Genomic DNA, 22,419 nt, shown 5'->3' with positions numbered 1-22,419 from the left:
AAACTGCATTTTGAGTTTAATTTTTCCATCTCGTGAGTCCTGCAATTGGGTCCTAGTTCCTGCCTGCCACACAGCAAACCTTGACACTAAATGAGCTCAGTGGGACTTGAAAATTGAGGTGCTATGAAACGGGGTATGTAGTGCCTTATTAAAAACATTACTTGTATTACAAAGACATGGTGTTTGCCTCTGTTGAAACAAATTCAGTCCCGCAATTTAAAATTTGTCCATAATAATATAATATTATTATATAATGCAATATAAATCTTCTTGTTCTTTTTCATCTTCTTACAGCTCGATCCTTCAGGTGTCACCACAGCTCCTCTTTCATATTGAACCTTCTGCATATAATCTACCTCTGTGTACTTTCCTCCATTTATGTTCCTTTGTCTTCTTGAAATATATTTTCACCATAGTCATTTTGATTCCTTCCGCTAAATCTGCTACCATGTGTTTTGTCGCGTTTCTCTCCTTAACAACAATTATAATCCACACCTCCTCATCTCCTGTCTTCTCTTATATGCCTGCTAAAGTTATCACTCTCTGCCCCTGAGAACACTCTCGCTCTTTCATCCAATCCATATCGAATTTGCTTCTTATCTATAGTAAGAAGCAATAGTAGAAGAGTTTGAATTTACTAATGTTCCCCTGGGCATTGTTTCCCTTCTACCTGGTCTCTTGCACATACAATATATCTACGTCCTTCTCTCTATCTATCATATCATACCAGATCTCTCTTTTTACCAAGTCAGTGTCCCTATATTTAAAGTCCCTATGCCTCCCTTTCCTTCTCTCTTACTGCCTCTCCCCCTCGCCTCTTTTGTCTCCAGTGGTAAGTTTCCACCGGCACCCCAATTGCTCAAAAGCACTGGATGTGGTTGCTGTTATTCTGGCTTGAAATGATCTAGAATGTAAGTCTTATCTGCGCATCTGACCCATTCACCTTGAAATTCATTAAATTTATGAACAGAATCACTGAGCCAGCCCAAGCAAAGTCCAACTTCCACAGAACAGGTCTGACTTATTGCTATCAATATGAACCCAGTTCTTAGTATGGTTGCAAAACGACTGATACCCCACACTCCCAAAGTGCCATCCACAGGACAACCCAAGGGACGTGATCAAATGCCTTTTACAAATGCGCAAAAAATATGTAGACTGTTTGAGCAAAAACCCATACACTCTCAAAGATCCTTGGGAGGATAAAGAGCTGGTCCAGTGTTCCACATCCAGAACAAAAGTTATATTGTTCTGCCTGATGCCAAGGTTCAGCAAAAGGACAGGCTTTTCTCCCTATTACCCTGCCTACACACAGTTTGATGCACTGAACAACACACAAGCGAAGAAAGCCACGCCCCCAACCAGACCATATCTCTGCCTGCAGGAGAACTTTCACCAAGGTCAACCCACGGAAAGCTGCTGGACCAGACAACATCCCAGGTCCAGTGCTGAGAGACTGCGCTGATCAGCTGGCCGATGTCATCACAGACATTTTCAACTCATCGCTGAGCCAGATGATCGTCCCAGATGCTTAAAGTCCACCACCATCATCCCAGTGCCAAGGAAATCCTCAGTACCCTGCCTGATGACTACCGTCCCATCACCCTGACCCACATCATCATGAAGTGCTTTGAGAGACTTGTCAAGGCACATGTGAAGAGCAACCTCCCCTGCTCACTGGATCCGCTGCAGTTTGCATACTGGCCGAACAGGTCGACCGAGGATGCCATTTCCACTGCACTTAACCTCTCCCTTTCCCACCTGGACAAGAAAGACACTTATGTCAGAATGCTGTTCATAGACCTTAGCTCAGCATTCAACACCATTATCCCCCAATAACTGTTTGAGAAACTCAGCAAGCTGGGACTGAGCGCCTCTCTCTGCAACTGGATACTAGATTTCCTGTCAGAGAGGCCTCAGTCTGTCCGAATCAGTGACATCTCCAGCACCATCAGACTGAGCACAGGAGCTCCTCAGGGCTGTTCTCAGCCCACTGTTGTTCACTCTCCTGACACACAACTGCACCGCCCTACACAGCTCTAACCACATCAAGTTTGCTGACGACACAACCGTGGTTGGACTCATCAGCAGCAACGACTAGTCGGCGTATAGAGATGAGGTTCAGCATCTCAACATCTCAAATGACCTCACCTGGACAACCAACACCACCTCCTGTTCATCCACACTGAAACGACTGAAAACGCTTACGTGCCTGTACTGCGCATGCATGAAACATAAGACAATTCGACCTGCCTCATTTCTGTCTGACGTTTATTTACTTTCTGGCTCTTTGAAACATCGCAGCAAAATGTCGAGGAAAAGCACAGAGTTTTTTAAATGGACTAACATTGAGGTGGAGTTGTTGCTGCCAGTAACACAAAAGTACAAAGTTGCAAAAGCGAGTGACTATTAAAGAATCTGAAGAAAAGCTATCTGGAGCATGTACATTTGATATTAATCTTTAATAGGGCTGTCAAAATTGCGCGCAAACAAAACAACTGCTGTATAATGCCCTCCGCTATCTTAGTTTAATTGGTCACATGACTGCATCACATGACTAAAATGTGTCATCGTTTTCGAAAAGGCTCCAGGTTCGCTATCCACACTGAGATGCAAAAACGGCGTTTTCAAATGTATCCGCTTTGAAGAGCGTTTTCAAAACGCTGCGTTTTCCTTGACCGAAAATGCCGTCTCAGTGTGGATGGAAGGCCAAAACGGAGAGAAAAAGATGCGTTTTCAAACGAAAACGTATTAGTGTGGACATGGCCTAACTGCCTCTATTGCACTCCGATGCTGCTCTATGGACAATCCTACTCTCAAGAATCCTGCTCATGTTTGCAAGCTGCTACGTTTTCTGGTCACTTTAAATCATTCAACCTTTAAATTGTAAATTGTCATTTGATCCTTTTACATTAGTCTTAAGTGTATATTTATTCTCTTCTTATATTTATTGTTGTTTTTTGCACTGAATGGAACTGAAGACTCGTTGTCTCGTCTCTCTATATACTGTACTGTTTATAGCAGAGATGACAATAAAGTTTACTTTGACTTTGATTTTGATAAACTTTCCCAGGGAGGCTGAGGACTTTGATCCCTGTGAAGTCAGAACACACCTTCTTAAAAACAGAGTGACCCACTACCCCGTCCGCCAATCCAGAGGCATTGCACCATCAACCCCCATGCAATGTTGAAAAAGCATTGTGGGATACAAATATGTATGGATAGACATTCACTTGAGGCCAAAGACAATACAATATATGTTTTATTTTGTTTTTATGTGTTTTGAAAAGCTGAGCATAAAAGCTACTGGTTCCATCTATGTGAAACATAATACTTTAATTAATGCTGCTTGTCCACATTTTATCATTTTGTTTGGGGCTTTGAACTCCCACATATTTTGAAAGGCAGTTCATTTGGTAAAATTACAAAAAAAAAGAAAAAAAAAGAATAGCTTTTTTGTAAAATCCATGCACAAGCAGCACTAATTTAAACAATAAACCTGTGTCCCTTTGCTTGTGGCTTTGGTTTAATAATTGTACGTCTGTCAGTCACTAATCAGACTAACCACAAAAAAGTCACATTTTATGTTTGAAACCCTACTTAAAGCAATAAAGAAAGAACAAAGAAAGCTAACTAAATTATTTTAAGTTTAAAATTATTTGCATCACTGTAAAAAATATAAAAACTCCATCTCTGATTTTATTGGTCAACAAAGCTGAATGGGAGCCACACATAAATATTCCATTAAGATTCTCACATTATTATCAGCACACCATTACCGCTAGTCCATTATGGCATACAAGCGTCACATTGAAGGTATGTTCCAGTCCAACAGAGCAGTGTTTGACTTCACTGTTACCTCTGCTATAACATTAATATCACACATTAATCTTGGCTGCAATCCCACAGCATATCTTTGGGGACTAACTGCATTACTGGAACGATGCTGTGCTCATGCTGATGCTGTGAGGGATGTATCAGGGGAGCTATGAAAGACCAGATAATTAACTCGCGGGCCAACCAAATAAGTCATATTCAGATAAATTATTCAGTATTTGCAGGCGGATGAATGTGCTGCCTCCTCATATTGCAGGCAACACAATAGTGACTTACTGAAACATTAGCAGTTCATTGCTGTCCAATTTATTACAATGCTGGGTCATTTCCATGAGGATACAAATTACAGATTCAGTGGGGCCTACTCTTGCATGCATGGTATGTGGAATGCTAAAGAGTCTGTGCAGAGAGCAAAGACAACCACAGCCTGAACCTGTGAAAGACAGGAGTTTTTAAGGAATCTAGAAAACAAAAATCACAAAATGATAGAAAACTACAAATGTGTGTGTTGAAAATTCTAAATTGAAACAAACAGAACAGAAGAACAGTACAGAAACGTAAACACTTCCTTACATTTTTGTTGTTCTAGTCAGTCTGTGTTTTACTTTCTGACATTTCCTCTCATCCCCTCTTCTTCTGCAGATAGAGCTGAGTAAATAAAACGAGTCAATAAAATGTGAAGGCCAAAACTGCTTTTGTGGGGTACAAAATATTTGCATAATCACATTAGTTACACCTGCATTATCATAGACACAGGTGTAACTAATGCAATTGACAGTGCCTGCATTCCAGTGTCAGACTCCTATTGGCTTGCATATCTTACTGCCATTCAAATGAATACAGTTTATATAGGTATTTAAATATTCAAAACTCTGAACTCTTTGCGCATGCATCTTTATTGTATTTAAAGTTATCAGTCTGTCTTTATATCTGCTTTGACTGGTGATCATACACATGCAGTTTTTTATGTCCTGTTGATTGAAATCTATTAGCAAAATTAATTTAGATAATATAATTAGGTCAGTAAGTGTTTGGACAATGACTCAATTTTTATATTTTTGCATCTCTACAGTCTTCATCCTTCAATCTTCATTCAAGAGGTTTAAACAAATTATTGGCAATTATTACCCTTTCATGCATAGTGGTCACTACAGTGGACAGCTATTCAAAGGCTGTTTTCTTGTATTTGTGTCAGTGTTGATGGTATACTTGCTCATAAACCACTACATTGAACACTGATGTGTCACTCCATACCCTGCCACCCACTGGTCATTTAATGTTACTATAGATGTTTGACGTGTTTCATCGTAATTTTTTATTGATTGTTTTATTGTTTTGTTTTAATTGTTATTCAACCCTGTCATGCATGAATTATGATAACCTCAATCAAGATTTTTTTTTCTCAAGTATTTTTATTCATCTTTTCATTCCTAAAGATGACTAGAAATACTTGAGAAAAAAATCCCGATTGAGGTTGTCATAATTCATACATGAAAGGGTTAATTCTAAGGATTTTTAAATGCTGCATTTTTAAATACAGTCAATGAATTTCTTATCTCTACAGCCCAAAGACATCATGAAATGCTGCTTCCTCCCTTGAGATGCTCTGCCAGGCCTTTATTTAAGTAACTTTCAGTTACTGCTTGTTTGTGGGTCTCTGTGCATTCAGCTTTGTCTTCAGTAAAGCATCCTCTGATTGGTTGGGATCAAATGACTAATTGACAAACGGACAAATATCCCATTTCTTTGCCTTGAGAAACCCTTGGGTCACTTTTTACAGTATGCTTTGGGTCATTGTTTGCACATGTGAAGCACTGTTGGATCACTTTTGCAGTCTTGGTTGTATAAATCTGAGCAAGAGAATAACCTTGTACACTTCAGAATTCACCTGCTGCCTCTATCAGCAGTAACATCATCAATAAATGCCCATGCCATAAGATTTACATTATGAACTGTTTATCTCCTTCGCTGTATTCTCTGAATTTAATTTGGTATTAATTAGTTAATTTTATTTAGTTTCCCCCCCTGCATTAAAGTCTAACTTGTTTTACAAATGAAGAAACATTCTAATAATGACGACTGAAAATTCTGAAAAAGCCAGCACTTCAGGTTAGATTCATCTTCCCAGCAAACATGATCAAAATAATACTATTTTACGGCAGAATGGTGAGCGTGCAAGAAAAAGAGTCCACACGCTTGTACGTGAAAGAATTTAATAGCTGCTAAGCTTACAAGCCAAAGAAGTGGCCCGGAACAAAACCCTGAATCAAATGGCTCCAGGGGTGCTGTTTTGAGGTCGCTGATGTTGACCTCCGTTTTGAAGAGGGCCAAACAAAGTGTGACATATCTTTAAAGCTCCTCTGTGGCCCCGTAGCTGCACTGCAAACAGAGCACAGTGCAAAGATTAAAGCTCTTTGTTACCATGGAGATCAGGACAGAGGCCGACACTTGACAGGTGAATGGAAAGAGAGGAGAGGAGGGGTTAATTGACAATAGGGGGTGGGGTCAAATCTCATTCGTTACGCTCATTGGTCCGCTTTGCATCACGTTGCCTGTATGGAATGCAAACGAAAGAGTCGCTTCGGTCTACCCTCCCTAGGCCAGGTCTCCTTTGCCGCTGTTTATTTCTGCTGTTGCTGGAGTGCTCCGAGTCTGTTGGGCGCAGCGAGCCACCGTCCAGTGTAGAATATCAGGAGAAACACTGAGCGAGAGCAGTCAGGAGAAGCGACGAAACAAGGTTTTCGGCAACGGTAAGGTCACGTTTATTTGGCTTCTTGGCGCAGGATGTCACGGTTCGTGCAAGGGTCACATACCTGTTTATATGTGTTTATATGTGCTTCGGAACGCGTGAGGTTAGTCGATAGCACAAGCAGACGTCTACACGGGCCCCAGAACAGCAGCAAGCGTTTTTCTAGCTGACTTGCTAACGTCGACGTTAGTTTAAGTGCTAAGTTTAGTGTTCAAATCCTCATATAGGAACAAAATTGTGTTATTATTATGAATAACAACAATCCAGATGTAGCTAACGTTAGCTAGTTTTGTAATGGAATTCATTGCCAGCAGGAAAGGAGGAAAAATGCTTATGAATGAAACAGCGCATGAGCGAAACGTTTAAATGCAATGTTTTGGCCAATAATAACGCCTCCTTTTTTGTTTTTAATTTACACCAGTGTCTGTAGGGTGTAGCTTTGCTAATTTTGAAATGCTAGGCAAAGTTGGCCAAGTGGATACAAACAAGGAGCTGTGGCCCCTCAGGTCATGACATTTGGCATAAAGAAGGAGGTAGTTATGTTGACAAGTGAAGGTCAACACAGCCGATGGCCCGGGCCCTTTAAAAAGCTGCATGGAACAGTCTGTCCATTTAAGGAAAATTAGCAGTGCTTTAGGAGCACAAATCTGTGAGGCAGAAAAACAGAAAGTGCAATTACACTTAAAATTGGCTGCAACAAATGGAGTGTAAAATGACTAAGTATATAGCACAATAGTAGCAATGTACTATAATGATGCATCGTAGACTTATTTCAGCACTGGAACTGTGTTCACCCTAAGCATATGTGCATAAAAGGTTTAATCAACATCTCAGCTATTTAACATATTTTCTTAATTTGTGTAATAAAATACATTTATTTTTTTTTAAAGTTTTTTTTTCCAATATATTTGGATCTCAATATGAGTTCAGTGAACTTCACATATAATTAAAGCAAAACACACAAATCTGCATAAGTTGAGGAAATTGGGGTTGGGACAGTACTTATGCACAGACTAACTGGTGTGTTTAATCATAAAACTTCACATACGAAGGAGACCTGCACAGTAGCCATAGATAGAATAAAAGAGGAATGTAGCCATTTTTATGTCACCCACTGTTAATTAGTGCTAAGTAATAAGGTAATAAAATGTAACTTCACTCACCCAAACTAAAGCACAACCTCTTGGATGGTCTCTACTACACTACAAGCCATGATAATGAGGTCCACTTTAATGACTCAAAAGTAGTGGAGCTTGGTCTTTGACTTTCATGGGCTCCAGATGTGTGTGTTTGAACACCTGTCAGTTATTGTGGCCTTCCTCCTGAGTTGTAAGAAATTCACCTCTCTTAGAGTTAAACTGAGGCTAAAACCATTTTTTGTTCCACGCTGTAAATGTGGTTTTAGTGCTCTAAATTTGGCCATTTTAACATGGAAGTTTCCGGGAATTGCCTTCGTTTTGGAGCCAGCCTCAAGTGGCACCTAGAGGAACTAGAGGGGTTTTTTTTTTGTTTGTTTGTTTTTTTTCCTTTTTCTTGTTGGCTTCATTTTTCGGCTTGACAGTAGTCACACAAAGTGATGGAGAGCCTGTCACTATTGCGGCTAAAAGACCCTCTCCATCATGATCCAGACACCAGCTGCAGCCACTAATGGTTGTTTCATGGAGTTACCTAGATTACCTTTACAGTTTCTTCCAGATAGCTCTTGAACAAATGTTGGATTTCTTTTAAAGCCACAGTTATAATTGAAATTAAAATCTGATTAAGCAGAAAAACTACAGGTCCAGGCTTGGTTTCTATGTTTTATTAAAATCTTATTAATTTTCAAAGTTCAGGTTATTAATTTACAGAGAGTGTTGTGCTTTACTTGCCTTGTTATGGCCTTGGTTTGAAGGTTATTTTGTGCCTGATTTGCATCTGTTTCCTGGAGCCAGTGAGTTGAGACGGCCACTTCAAAAGGTGCTGCAAGACGGTGCAGAATATCACTGTATAAAAACTGTGAGGGGTCAAAATCTAAAAGCAGTATATAATTATGATGAGAATAATACTAAACTGTTAAATATAGGCATGGATATAGGTTTAACTTGCAGTGAATCTTTTTTACATTAGGGATGTTTACTGATTCGTAGCTGGGGGGGCAAGCATTTACATCACTTCATCTCATACAAACAACTGACTAGTTGTGTGCAGCAGAAAAAAACACAACAGGCTTAGAGAAGAAACTTGTAGATTTTCTTCAGTGACACTGGGGTTAACTGAAGAAGAATTATGCATTATCCACTTAAAAGCATGTCAAGCTGTTGTAATAGAGTAGAGGCTCCTTTAAAAACCTGAGATCAGTCAGCCAGCTGTGAAAAATCAAGCAGAGATAATTAGTTACCCTTCAATTCTTATAGACAGCACCTGATCTGATGCTGTTATTCAAATTAATTATGGGCTTTTATCAGGGAGTTATGAAAAGGTTTATTTGTTTATTTCACAAGAGAGAGAAGCCACACTTCATTCCTATGTTATGTTTAGAGATGAACTCATTTACATATTAGATAGCCATGTTGTCCTTCATCTATATCTGCTTTACATTTACTTGTGACTTGCAACTGCCTGTACCCTTCAGTACACAGCCAGCATATATTGCATGTCATAGCTTTCAAAAGATCCACCTGAGGCAAAATGCCACAACAGATGGCTGACGGACTTCCTGATTGATTGTAGATACTTGCAAGCTGTAGTATAGTTATCAGTACAGGTACAAATAAAGCAGTGATATGTAGTTGTGTTTATCTGCACCAGTAGGCACGGCTACAGTGGTAAGTCTTTCTGTGGGGTCACAGTTTGTTCATTTTTATTATTATTATTTTTAAACTGCTTATTTATTTCAGGGTCACATAGTGGCTATAGCTGACACCGTATGAAAATTGACTTCTTCATTAAAGTAGATGACATAATGCTATGACACATTGATGACCTTAAACTGCATCCCAAGGCCCATACATAGGTGTAAATTATTAGGTTGGCCTTTGGCTACATCCACATTAGCCCAGATAAATTTGAAAACGGCGTTTTCGTCTGAAAACGGCGTTTTCGTCTGAAAACGCTCCGCGTCCCCACTATCGTTTTCAGTCGTTTTCACATTGTTGTTCATCCACATTGAAACGGCCTAAAATGCTTACATTCCAGTACTGCGCATGCGTGAAACGCAAGACGATTCAACCTGCCTCATTTCTGTCTGCTGTTTATTTACTTTCCGACTCTTTGAAACGTTGCAGCAAAATGTCGAGGAAAAGCACAGAGTTTTTTAAATGGACTAACAATGAGGTGGAGTTGTTGCTGCAAGTAACATAAAACTACAAAGTTGCAAAAGCAAGTGAGAATTAAAGAATTTGAAGAAAAGCTATCTGGAGCATGTACATTTGATATTAATCTTTAATAGGGCTGTCAAAATTGAGTGCAAACAAAACAACTGCTGTATAATGCCCTCCGCTATCTTAGTTTAATTGGTCACATGACTGCACCACATGACTAAAATGTGTCATCGTTTTTGAAAAGGCTCCAGGTTCGCTGTCCACACTGCGACGCGAAAACGGCGTTTTCAAATGTATCCACTTTGGAGAGCGTTTTCAAAACGCTGCGTTTTCCTTGATCCAAAACGCCGTCTCGGTGTGGATGGAAGGCCAAAACGGAGAGAAAAAGATGCGTTTTCAAACGAACATGTATTAGTGTGGAAATGGCCTGTATGTCTACTTCAGTGTCTTTTAACAATATAAACATTGACTAAAGCTTTCTGTCAGAATGTCAACATGTGTTATGTTTTTCATAATTTTAAACCTGTTGAGTAACACGTCTGTTATTTTGGGCACAAGATTTTGCTTCTGAAAGGTAGTAAATTAACACAGTTAAGCTCTCTCGGCTACTTCAAAATGACGAAGTGGCTTCTCTGTTATCCTTTGGATAAGCTCTAATTTTTGTTGTCTCTCTGGTTCCCTGTTGGCATTGATATATATTTAAAGGACTTTAAAGGATTTAAAGGAAGCACTACATTTCTGTTTGCCTCTGCTCATACCTGACCCAGTTTTCTCTTTCTTTTTTTTTTCTGCTGGCATGAAAGACTCCTGAGAGTGATGCCCGAGAGACTGCTTTGATAGAATAGTTGGGATTGAAAAGCGTTGCTAATCTCCAAGCTTTACCAGAACTATTTAATGGTGATATTTATAGATCAGAGAGAGACTCTTTCATTTCTCTGTCGGCACCACTTCAGCCTCTCAGTCTATGTGTGCTTTTCTGCCTGCTTTTGCTGTGTTTATTTTGAGAGGCATTAACAGTCTGAGACATTTTTAGCATCTACTGGAGCATTTTGCACCTTACAGCCTTAGCCCTTACTAAATGAAGGAATAAAGCCAGGGTCCTCTCTGGAGAGTAAAGTCAAAGTGTTTTGTATCTTCGCAGCATGAGCCTACATATGCTGGAACTGCACACACTCTCAGCACACTTAACCTGGAAAGCAGCCAGAGTCTCTTTGTGCTGGTCTACTCAGCTGTGGAAGGCAAGGTCCACAGCTGAATCGGAATCAGATGGCTCAATTACGCTTCCATGGTCGGCCTTTCCTTGGGATCAGAGGGTATCGCTATCTTACACACTTTAGCGAAGGCAGTGGCCTGCTTGCTCTGTTTGGACAAGCCCATCAGCTGTCATCAGGCTCAGGGGATTCTCCCAGCATCACCAGAGTTCTCCAAGGAAATGCTTTTTCAGAACAAATGATCTTGACACTGACTTGAGGTTCATTCCACTGAAAGAACAATGAAATCTGAGACCCTCTGTAATTCAGGTCCTTCTGCGTGGTCAAATAGCATTGAAGAGAAAGTTCTTCAGGACCTAATGTTGAGGACCTCCCACACACAGTGATGTGACCCTCAAAGGTTTACCCACAGTGTACTCTTTGAAGTCTTCTCCAATTGATCATAAGAAAACAAATACGAGATGCAAGGAATCACCATTTTTATCTGTTACACTGCACTGTAGACATTAAATTGGTGCAGTTCTACTATGATATTGATACTGTGGTATATCACGTGATATTAAACTTTATTTTATCTACAAAGCGCTTTAATTCTGAACAAAAATTAGATTAGATTTGGGCTTTAGACTGTGGCGTAAAGTTTTGGGGTTTTTTTTTTAATCCGTAATTCTGATTGCTCAAATACTGGGGAAATTTCAACTCCCTCCATTTATGTTGAGCTTTTTTTGCAATTACTGACTGTCAAAGTTTGGCCTTTAATACACTAAAATTGGGTGGGAGGTACTGATTGGAAGGGAATGACCCATTAAAAGTTTAAATACATAGGCCCAACCCTCTAAATTGATATTTTAGTTTCTTAGAGGTAAGGTCTTTGTGCAGAGGTTTTATTGTAAGAGGCAATCTTGTACTTAACAAATGAAGCCATTAGGTGTGAGTAATAAAGACAGTGGGTCCCCATCCTAAGTTGGTCTTTTTGAACTTGGTTAGTTACTTTGACTTTAGTCAGAGCTGTTCTGCTAACTAGAGAGAATTAGTTTTCTCAATTTATGAAGTCTAAAGAAAAGCTTTTGTGACCTAACCAGTGTGTCAAAGGTAGCTCTGTTTATCTTTCTTTTTTGTTTATCAAAAAAATTGGTAACATTGAAAATAATTATTGGCATTGATAAAAATGAACTGATAAAATCCTATCAATACCTTTTGAATAGTTAAACTAACACCAGTTATCAGTTTATCATTATATTGAATTTATTCCTATGTTTTAGGTTTGTCCGTCTTTATTTCTTTTCATTACCGCAATACATTTGGAGTGCCTTAAATTTTTTGCCACATTTTAAATTTTGCAAAAACTTTCCTTCCTAGACTTTTACCATCATAGCTCTGGTTAGGGTCTATTAGGCCCCTGGCTGAACCACCTTTTATACCTCCTTGCATCGTAATCCCTTTGTTTTTGATAGCAGTTTTGGAGACTGAGCTTTAGGATGTTGAATTTTATCATCAAAGAGCTGATATCTCACTGAGCCACACTATTGGTCTCTCCTTCCTGTTTTTAACCCCCCCAACCCCCCCGCCACAGCTCTGTTAGCCAAGTGTGAGATTTCAGGCTTGCACTTCTGGATGCACTGCCAGCTAATCTATATGCTAATGAGAAGATGATAATCAATGAGGTTCACGCATGGTTGGCCCCAATCAATACTATATTGCACCAGCAAACGACTCAAATAGCCACATTTCATACCGCCAGACAGTTGGGTGGCGTGTTAATGTTGTGGGGTAGAGCATAAGTATGCCATTATCCTTTGGTTTTTATCTTCCCAATTCCATGTAAATGAATTCTGTTGTCATTAAATAGGAGTTTAAATTCAACTCTAAAGCTATCTCATTTCATTTTTATGAGGGGTTTTGCTGTTTTTCCTCTTTTGTTATTTTGTTTCTAAGCTTAATGTCCTTATAGAAATCTTTGGCACCAATTATTCAAAGCCTTCAGTAATGAATCACTCTAGTCTAGTGTGTACACTGTTATTATTTTTTAAAAACTGTCAAGACATGCTGCAGATGAATAGTGTCACAAAAAAGTTGCAAAGGTTGAGAATAACAGTTGAATAGTTTGAGAGCTCATGTCAGCAGAGATAAAGCAGCACCATGTCATGACTAGGGCTGTCAAAATTGTGCGCAAACAAAACAACTGCTGTATTATGCCCTCCGCTATCTTAGTTTAATTGGTCACATGACTGCATCACATGACTAAAATGTGTCATCGTTTTCGAAAAGGCTCCAGGTTCGCTATCCACACTGCGATGCGAAAACGGCGTTTTCAAATGTATCCGCTTTGGAGAGCGTTTTCAAAACGCTGCATTTTCCTTGACTGAAAACACCGTCTCAGTGTGGATGGAAGGCCAAAACGGAGAGAAAAAGATGCGTTTTCAAACGAAAACGTATTAGTGTGGACATGGCCTTAGCTGTTCCTAGGACTGCGCTCTTCTGGACAGAGATCTCTGATGTTGTTCCTGGGATCTGCTGGAGCCACTCGCCTAGCTTGGTAGTCACTGCACGTAGTGCTCCGATTACCACTGGGACCATGGTTTCCTTCACCCTCCACATCTTCTCAAATTCTTCTCTGAGCCCTTGGTACTAATTCCAGCTTCTCGTGTTTCTTCTTCTTCTGTAGTTATTTTTATTTAATTTAATAACTGTACAATACTCTGTATATAGTAACCATTGTCCTTAATGTAAATATTTAAGAATAATTGTGTATGTTTCTGTTCTGTGTCCTGTGTACTGTCTGTTTGTATATGTGTCTTTTTGGCTGCTGTTACAACCAAATTTCCCCTTGTGGGACAATTAAAGGATTATTCTATTCTATTCTATTCTATTCTATTCTTCTTCCTGATGTTGTTGTCATTTAGTATTGCTACATGTATCACTACGGCCGTCTTCTTCTGCTTCTCTACCACCACTATGTCCGGTTGGTTAGCTACCACCATTTTGTCCGTCTGTATCTGGAAGCCACACAGGATCTTAGCTCGGCCATTCTCCACCACCCTTGGTGGCGTCTCTCAGCCTTGTTCCTGCGCTGCCATGATTACTGTGTTGTCTTTCAGTCCAACTTTGTCCAGCCACTGGTAGGACCTCTGGATGTCAGCCACTTCCTCTATCTGCCAGTGGTACATACCGTGCAGGGGTCTATCCTTCCATGATTGGTCCTCCTCTTTCTCGGGTTTCTGCTGCCTGAGGTATTTACTGAGCACGTGGTCGGTTGGGGCCATTTTCATGATGTATTTGCGGATGTTTGTTGTCTCATCCTGGACTGTGATGATATCCAGTGTTGGTGATGATATCTCCCCCCTGACTGTCGTCCTGGCTCCTCCTTCGTAGCATGTGTGTTGTTCCTCGTCAATCTCTATACATGAGAGCAGTCCCTTCTTCACAATGTTGGAACACTGAGCTACTAGTTTCGCCATCAGTGTAGATGTTGGGTATCGAAGATTCCATAGGTCCCTCATCCTATTCATGTAACTCCTTCGTTGTTCAGCCTGTGACTCACTGTTCCTGTCCTTAGCTGAATGCTAAGGAAAATGGGCCTATTGCAACTGCAGGTTATTTGTGGAAATTGTGCTGCAGACTTAAAGTGAAAACTGAAATACTGAAAAGGAAATGAAGCCTTCGGTTTTCCACTGTTCGGGTCTAGACTAAGCAAAAGAGAAGAAAAAGCATTTCAGGGTTATTTTTATGAAATGCCTCATTATCTTGGATTTTCAGCTATTTGGAAATAATTTGGGCGATATGGGGGGGTTAGGGTCTAAGCATCCTAAAAAAAAAAAAATTCAGTATTCAGGAAGCATCAGAGGGGGAGGGGAGAGTAAAATCATTACCATCATCTTCATTAAAGAGGATCCTGTTGTCCAATCAGGATGCGGCTCTGCATGGGGATTCCATAAGCGCCCGTTGGCTGTCGCTAGGATACCACATAATCAGGAGGCAGGCTGTGGCCTGGTTGGTGGACTTGGGTGTTGATGCTGGGACGACGAGCTTGCTGTGTGTTGGGGGTAGACAAGAGGGGCAGGGGGTTTGGAGACGGCACAGAAACACCCTTGCACGCGCTCATTTATTCACTCAGTCAGCCAGGCAGCCAGCCACTCACTTAGGCAGACAAAGAGGAAAGAGGAGCAACATCCTGCAGGAGGACAGCACGCTCCCCGGGGATGGGGCATCATACCCCTGCATCGCGTTGGGGGTGTCGGAGGAGGTAGGAACACCAGGGTTAGGGGGCTTTGTCTCAGAAGCAGAGTACCCCTCTTCTCTCACACACACACACACACACACACACACACACACACACACACACAGAAATTTATATATAAAAATACACACAGGCACACATTTCTCTGTGGATCTTTTAGCTATTAAAGCTATTATCACACATCAATCGATTAGTGGAGCTGACAAATGCATTCTCATAGTATTTTTTAATGTGGGTCATCAGAGTTGTATGGACACTGATGGAGGTTTCTGCACTTCCTTACTGTGATGTAAGCTCTGTAGAGACAGCCAGTCTGTCTGACAGTCTCTTAACAGCTCTCATCGTCCTGCTGGATATGCGAAACGGATCACACGCAAAGCTGACTGTCAGTTCTTGTGGTCTTGTTATGCTAGCATGAGGGGATCAATATGCTCCAACAGCACGTAAATTACATTGTTATGGCATTGACTGGCTCTTTGCACTGTGTTTCATGCTGCTGGTGCTGCTTTGATGTTCTCTTAAAAAAGCTGAATAGCACTTTTCATGGGTGCAAGGGGTCCTCCATGAAACCCAATTCAAAGCCAGATTTGTGGATGTAACAATGTAAAAGTGGTACTTGGATGGGGCTGAGCAAGGGGTGATCTACATGGCACTGTTTACTGATTGATGGGTGACTCCTCTCAGAGGGACATGGGTTGCAGGGATCATTACCAGAGGGGATTCCCTCCCCTCTCCCCACATAAGGAGGCAATATGAAGCACACTGTGGGATGTAGGCTAATGATGGCATACAGACAAGCAGGCTTTGGCAGCAGTGGTGCTTTGTTTACAACCTGGACCCAGCACTGCCTGACTGCATTTCAGTTTTTCAGCCACAAATATGAAAACATCAAGTTTTCAATCAGTGACTGGCACCGCTGCATGGGAAATAAGGGTGTTTTTAATTTAGGAGATCTTGGAATATGTATTTTAGATTTTTCCATTTTTCATCCAGTTTAAATTAGTATCCAGTTCTTTGCTTTAATGCTGTTAGATATATCAGGTTAATATGTAAAAGAATTTTTAATTGATACTTGTACTGCCCTAATTTGACTGTTTGCTACCTTTCTTGTTATGCAACCTAAGTTTTCAATTAAAGCATTTAAGCTGTTTAAACAGATGTTAAAAAAATGTCTTTTAACTCACTCACTGGTTTGCTCAAATATTTTGTAACCTTTTGTGGGCTGCGTTTGCCATTTTAAGGAATAGCATGTGGTTTAGTGAGATGGCAGATTGTTTCCAAGTCTCCTTTGTAGCCTAAATGGGCTGTAGAGCTTTGCTTTGGCTCCTAATCTGCTCAAAAGAATGAGTATGTGGAGGAAATGGCTTAAGAATTGCAGCATGGCGGCAGCATTGCTCCTTATTTAATTACTTCCATTACACACTCGTCCCACTCCTGCCCATTTAAAATCCTGAACCTGTTCACTCAACCTTCACCTCTCTCTTGCTCCTTTTTCCTTGTAGCTGCGGTGACTTAATGTGAACCTGTATAACCTGAAGGCTAGAAATTCCTCCCTCCCTTTTTTTCCCTTTTCTAACTCATACAGTGATTGTTATTCTTTCTGATCCCCCCCCATCAAACATGCTCATTAATCTCATTCTTGACACTAGTCAGGATCTTAATGAGTTCAGATTCTTTTCTTGCTCTGAGAGCTTTTTTTTTTTTTTTTTTTTTTTTTTTTTTTTTTTTTTACTTCTTCTTTTTCTTTTCTTTTTTAAATTAACTTCTGGACTTTGTTTAAACAAAGGAATCTTTGACTTTTTCCAAAGATTGCTTATTTTCCACCAAGGAAGGATGCTTGATCTCCTTCCATCATCTTCACTTTTTATCAGCTGCCATGCTGAAATCTTCTCCACCTCGTCTGCCCGGAGAGCTCTGAACCTTTTTCGTTCTGTGCTAATGGATAGCAAAGCACCAAGGGACCAAACCTAAAAAGGCTTTTATGGAAGGACCCTAAATCATTCCTCCTTATTCTTGTGACTGACTGAATGGAATGGATTCATTTTTTTATTTTATTTTTTTAAATCTCATTCACTCAACACTCTTGGACTGAGTGTTGACTTAATTTAGGCTTGTAGTGTCTGCTTACCCCTTATATTTATGCTAAATTTAGTGGAGTTCACTGGATTCCTGAAATACAATTTTATGTGTTTATTTTTACATGAAAACAGAGGTATCATTTATTTTCCAGCTCGTGTTTGTATCCTGCATATTCATTTCGTGCAGTCGGACAGCATATCCGTCTTTGAGAACAGACAGCAGAGGTGTGACTTAAGCAAGATGACAAGAGATATCCTTATGTTTGTTTTGTAACTTGTACTGAATTTATATAACTTTAGCTTGGCTCAGTTTATTGAATACATAAATACAAAGTAAACAATGAGATGAAAACTCCCTTCTTTGAACAGTAAAAGCAAAGGGAGTATAAACTGTTTGAAACTTAATAAAGAGAATGGCATAAGGGGCGCTTACATAACCCAGCAGCAACAAAATGAAAGCGGCTCCCCAAAAAGATGGTATGTCTTGTTTTGTATGAGAGAGAATGCTTAGTATCAGAACATATATGTATATTTTGTGTAGTTTGTCAAACTGGGGGCTGGACAGTCATGGCAACAGGAATGTGTGCGTCAAATTAAGTCGGGGTAAAAAAAAAACAAGAAAGTTAATGATTGGCTGCAGAGTTCGACATGATCTCTTTCATGGTTTCTGCAGTGAGAGATTATTCAGGTAGTTGCCGTAGTAAAAGATTGCAGTGACCTACAGCTTACACTGGGCTGGTTTGCAGCTGGGTGCGAAGGATAAACTGAGCACTGAAATGCTCACTGAGCTGGGGAAAAAAAGTGAAACTGGTAATTCACTGGTCGATCTGCATTCCTAACCTCACCTATGGACACGAGCTCTGAGTCGTGTCTGAAAAAATAAAATCATAGATACCAAAATGGCAGAAGAGTTTCTTTCAAAGCATAATAATTTGGTAGGGGCTCGAAGTAAAACGACTACGCTTTCATGTAAGGTGATTCAGGCATCTGACTAGTGTGTTTTCTGGACTCCTCCTGGGTGAGGTGTTTTGAGCCATGGGAATGGCTCAGTGTATCACAAGAACTGGAGGTAGCAGGGGAGAGGGAGGTCTAAAGGTATTGGTTTAGACCCTGATCAGGAGCAGAAGATGGATAGGTGTGATAAAGATTAGTTTCAACTGTAAAAGTTATAAGTAAAACAATGATTTTATAGTTATGTAGTAAATGTTTTTTGAAGTCAAGTACTAATTTGAGCAAGCTGAAATTTTGAGACTATTTTTCTTTACATTAATATAAAATCCACAAAACTTGGACCTGGTGAAATCTTCATAACCAGAGTTCAGAGTTTTTATTCAGAAGAGATTTTACTTAATTTGAGTTCCTTCTTTGGGCCTTTTGATCATTTATGAGTCTAATTTGCATTTTTTTTTTTTTTTGGTGGCAGGGTGATGCACTAATTAGTACTTACTTATTTTTCATACTTTAAAGGGATTATGGCAAATGTGTCAAACTGAAGACGTAGGGGTTCAATCCAGTCCTTTGCAAGTTTTAATCCAGCCTGCCAATCAGTTTAGTCTTTGAAAAACTTCTTAGTCATTTGTAAGTTTTCATGTGAATCTCCTTTTTCATCCTAGAACCCCGTGGAATTCATTTAGTTTAAAATTTTCAAAGATCTTTAAGTTTGACTTTTTTTTCTTTGAAATTCCCCACATGTACTGAGTTTTCAGGTTCATGCTTTTAAGAATTTTAAGATTGATTATTTTACCTTGAGATATTTGTGCTTGACTAAATGATATGACATAGTTAGGGATCTTTGGACAAGTTGTTGTTAACAATATCTGGTATATGTAACCATAATAAGCTGTAAACTGTATATGGCCTTGGATGTGACCAACTGTGGTAGAATTAATTTTGTTGTCTTGACTTATAGTGCAACATGAGACTAGAACAGTTTGGGTATTACTTTGATGCGGTAGATGTGTCACTGGTATTACATTTACCTGGTGTTGAGTGGTTTATTGACAGCCATGTTCAGGTGCATCTTGTTTCGACTACTTTGTCTCCATTCAGTTGTATGTAAACGTAGAAACCTAAAGCATTTTTGCAATCCATGAGCCAAAACTCTGGGTTAATAATTATTGAGTTGGTTGTCTAAAAAAATTACTAATTCCAACTTCTGTATCAGTGGCAGAAACAAGCTTCCATACATTCATCAGGTTTTTTGCTTCTTTCTTGAAGGCACAGGAGAGCCATTCAGAAGAGCCGGGGGTCAAAGGTGAAAAGAGCAGAGGGCACCATGGAGAGTGAGCCAGGGGCCCCTGCTTCCACTGCCAGCAGTACCGGGACCACCGCAGCCACCACCACGTCCACCACCAATTCCTCCAGCACCACTGCTGTCAGCAGTAGTAGTACCTCTAACACTACTACGACTACTACTAGTTCTACCACTTCCACTAGCATTAGTAATAGTAGTAGCAGCAGCAGTAGTAGTAGTAGTAGTAGTACTAACACTAGCAGTACTTCCAGCAGTAGTACTACAGCTGGAAGACCGGCAGTGCCTCAGATATCGGTTTACAGTGGAATACCTGACCGTACAGTACAGGTGAGTGTTTTGGTTCTGTAATAAATCTGCTGAGAGCTTAAGTTGAGGTATTCTGTGTAACATCCTGACACTCTTTGCTCTACTGCCCTCTGTTGGTGTTTAAAAGTGACATACAAGCTTCTAAAATTGTTTTTGATGTTGCATCGTTTTTTACAAAGGGAATTGATGAAAAAGGGAATTTGTCTTCCCAGTAAAGGATCTCAAATGTGTGGTAATGTTGGAGCATGTCTCCAATTTGAAGGAAAGAATGTTTTCTGTGCTTTAGTGCTTTTGACCCCTTGCCCTCGGGGTAAGCCTCTACACAGGCTTAGCCTCCCTCTGAATTAGGTCCACTCAACTTTGAGTGCTGATGGTTTGACAGCAGGGTTTTTGTTAGATTGAGTCCTTCTTTTCACCCCCTCAGCATGCTGACAATCACAAGGCAATCACTATTGTCACTGAGCAGCACTGTGAGCATAAAGGACCGCTGGAAATCAGTTCATGCATCTATTAAATCTTTGCTACTTGTGCCCGTCAGCGACACGTTGTGGGTCCGGATGCTTCTGTGACACTGTTGACTGCAGGTCAAAATCCTTGGAAACATGGCAGAGGGCACTTGGGGAGGTGGTTTCCCAGTGGTAGGGGTTTAACTTTCTTAGAGTTGTGTCTGGCACAGGGTGAAACCTTTCTGTCCCACATTTAGGGAAAAAGAATTGTTTGTGTGTTTGCAGTAATTGGAGGTTTTGAAACCCTGACTTCTGTCTCCCGATTAGTCTGTTAAATAGGCAGTGATGCAATCAGTTCAGATTCAACACATTTTGATTGGACCACATTTAGGATTCGATAAAGATATTGCATACTAATGACTATTGCTTAATGAAGAAAAATCAGCAGTTTGGTCTGTAAAGCATTTTGAAATACTATCAGGACAAGATTTTTAAGCTCAAGTGATAAAATAATTATAAATCTAAAACTTTGTAAAGTTTGTAAAATATTAAATTCATAATAACTTAGTTTTATTTAGAGCAGAAGTAAATGTCTAAAATAAAGCATAAGGGTATTATTATTATTATTGTTAGGGATGCCGCTATTATATCATCTGAACATATTTTTATATCATAGATATTTACGTTACGGTAAACGTTTAACTTGGCAACAAATTTGTTTTCTAAAAAAAGTTATTAAGCCTCATGAAATTCCAACACATAAATCAGAAAATGCACCATGCAATCAAACTGACATTTCTTTATGTTGTTTACTATTATCACACAATTTTCTTTTCATTTTTCCCACCAGATAATCTGCATGAGCAAAGATCCTAATAAATAAAACTGCATTTAATATGGGGACGTATTAGCAACTGTTACTGGTATCAGAGTTTTTGGGTTGCCTGCTTTTTTTTGTATGCCGTTGGCATGGTTCTAGCACCGCTCTATGTTTGTAAAAGAGCAAATCATTTCTAAAAACCACAGGTAAGGCTGTACAAAGAACAGAACTATTTTTAGTATAGGTGTGATGTTGGTGGCTTTAAGCGGTTGTATAATAGAAGAATATGGGAGAGTGTAGAGGTGGGTGATACAGCCTCAGATTATATCACAATATTTCAAAGAAATTTGCAACAGTATTTCTGGTAATACAGAAAGCGTTTTATTTGTGAATGAAGTGGTGCCAGCAATAGCAGCATTATGGTACAACAAGTCAAACAGGTATTGTTTTCCAAGGAAATTTTAAGTAAGTCTAAAATAAGTGTTTAATACTTAAGCAAAAACTAAAGTAACCTTGTAACTCTTCAGAAGCCTGCACAACATTGTCACACAATAAAACTGAAGCTGAAAAATATTTTCCACCTCTGATGTAATTTGGGTCTGCTCTTCTTTCATTTTTTTTTTTAAATCTGTTGCTCCAAGGCCTGCTTTTCCACTGGTTGAATTGGCCAAACAATATGCAACTGCCTCAGTAATTTCTATCCACTGTTTGCTCTTCTTGTCATATGAACTCCAACGAGTGCTCCAGTAATGCTTGGTTGAGACAGTTCTTTACTTTTGTGTCGTAGATCACCAGCTGCTCCAGTTTCCTCTTTGCATGCCTTCGTAGCATGGTTATACTTACGGTGTGTTTTTGGTGAAACAGGTTTGCCTTTTCCATGTTCAGCAGGGACGGTTTTCTTGCATATTTTGGAAAGCATTGTTATGTTGGAGGATGATGAAGTAGCTCCCTTTTAACAAATCATCACTGTAGGCGGACACATGGCTGTGGCTGTCAGATATATCTGGGCTTGTCTACTTGTTGTGCCATTAGATAATGTAAACACATGGCGTTGCTATAGAAATAAAATTATAAAACCCATTTTCTTTTCTTTTTATTCATCATGTAAAAGTTTGTACTGAGATTACCCACATGGTAGAGGCGCAGAGGCTTTGGTTTGCTTTGTTGACATATCATGAAGAA

At 39.8% G+C, this 22,419-nt stretch overlaps 1 protein-coding gene across 1 annotated transcript in view; it reads left to right on the top strand.

Annotated features, from left to right (window-relative positions):
• Positions 1-6,434: 6,434 nt before the first annotated feature.
• Positions 6,435-22,419, top strand: part of phc2b (polyhomeotic homolog 2b (Drosophila)) — a 40,628-nt gene continuing 24,643 nt past the window's right edge. The window contains exons 1-2 of the mRNA XM_063473550.1: positions 6,435-6,587; positions 19,629-19,992. Of these exons, the coding sequence (XP_063329620.1) occupies positions 19,687-19,992 (306 nt within the window). The 5' untranslated portion in view covers positions 6,435-6,587; positions 19,629-19,686. The remainder of the gene's footprint in view (positions 6,588-19,628; positions 19,993-22,419) is intronic.

This window comes from Pelmatolapia mariae, linkage group LG5 (genome assembly GCF_036321145.2).
Source record: "Pelmatolapia mariae isolate MD_Pm_ZW linkage group LG5, Pm_UMD_F_2, whole genome shotgun sequence".
Lineage (NCBI taxonomy): Eukaryota > Metazoa > Chordata > Actinopteri > Cichliformes > Cichlidae > Pelmatolapia > Pelmatolapia mariae.
The sequence above is the reverse complement of the archived record's forward strand: the minus strand, read 5'-3'. Positions and strand labels throughout refer to the sequence as shown.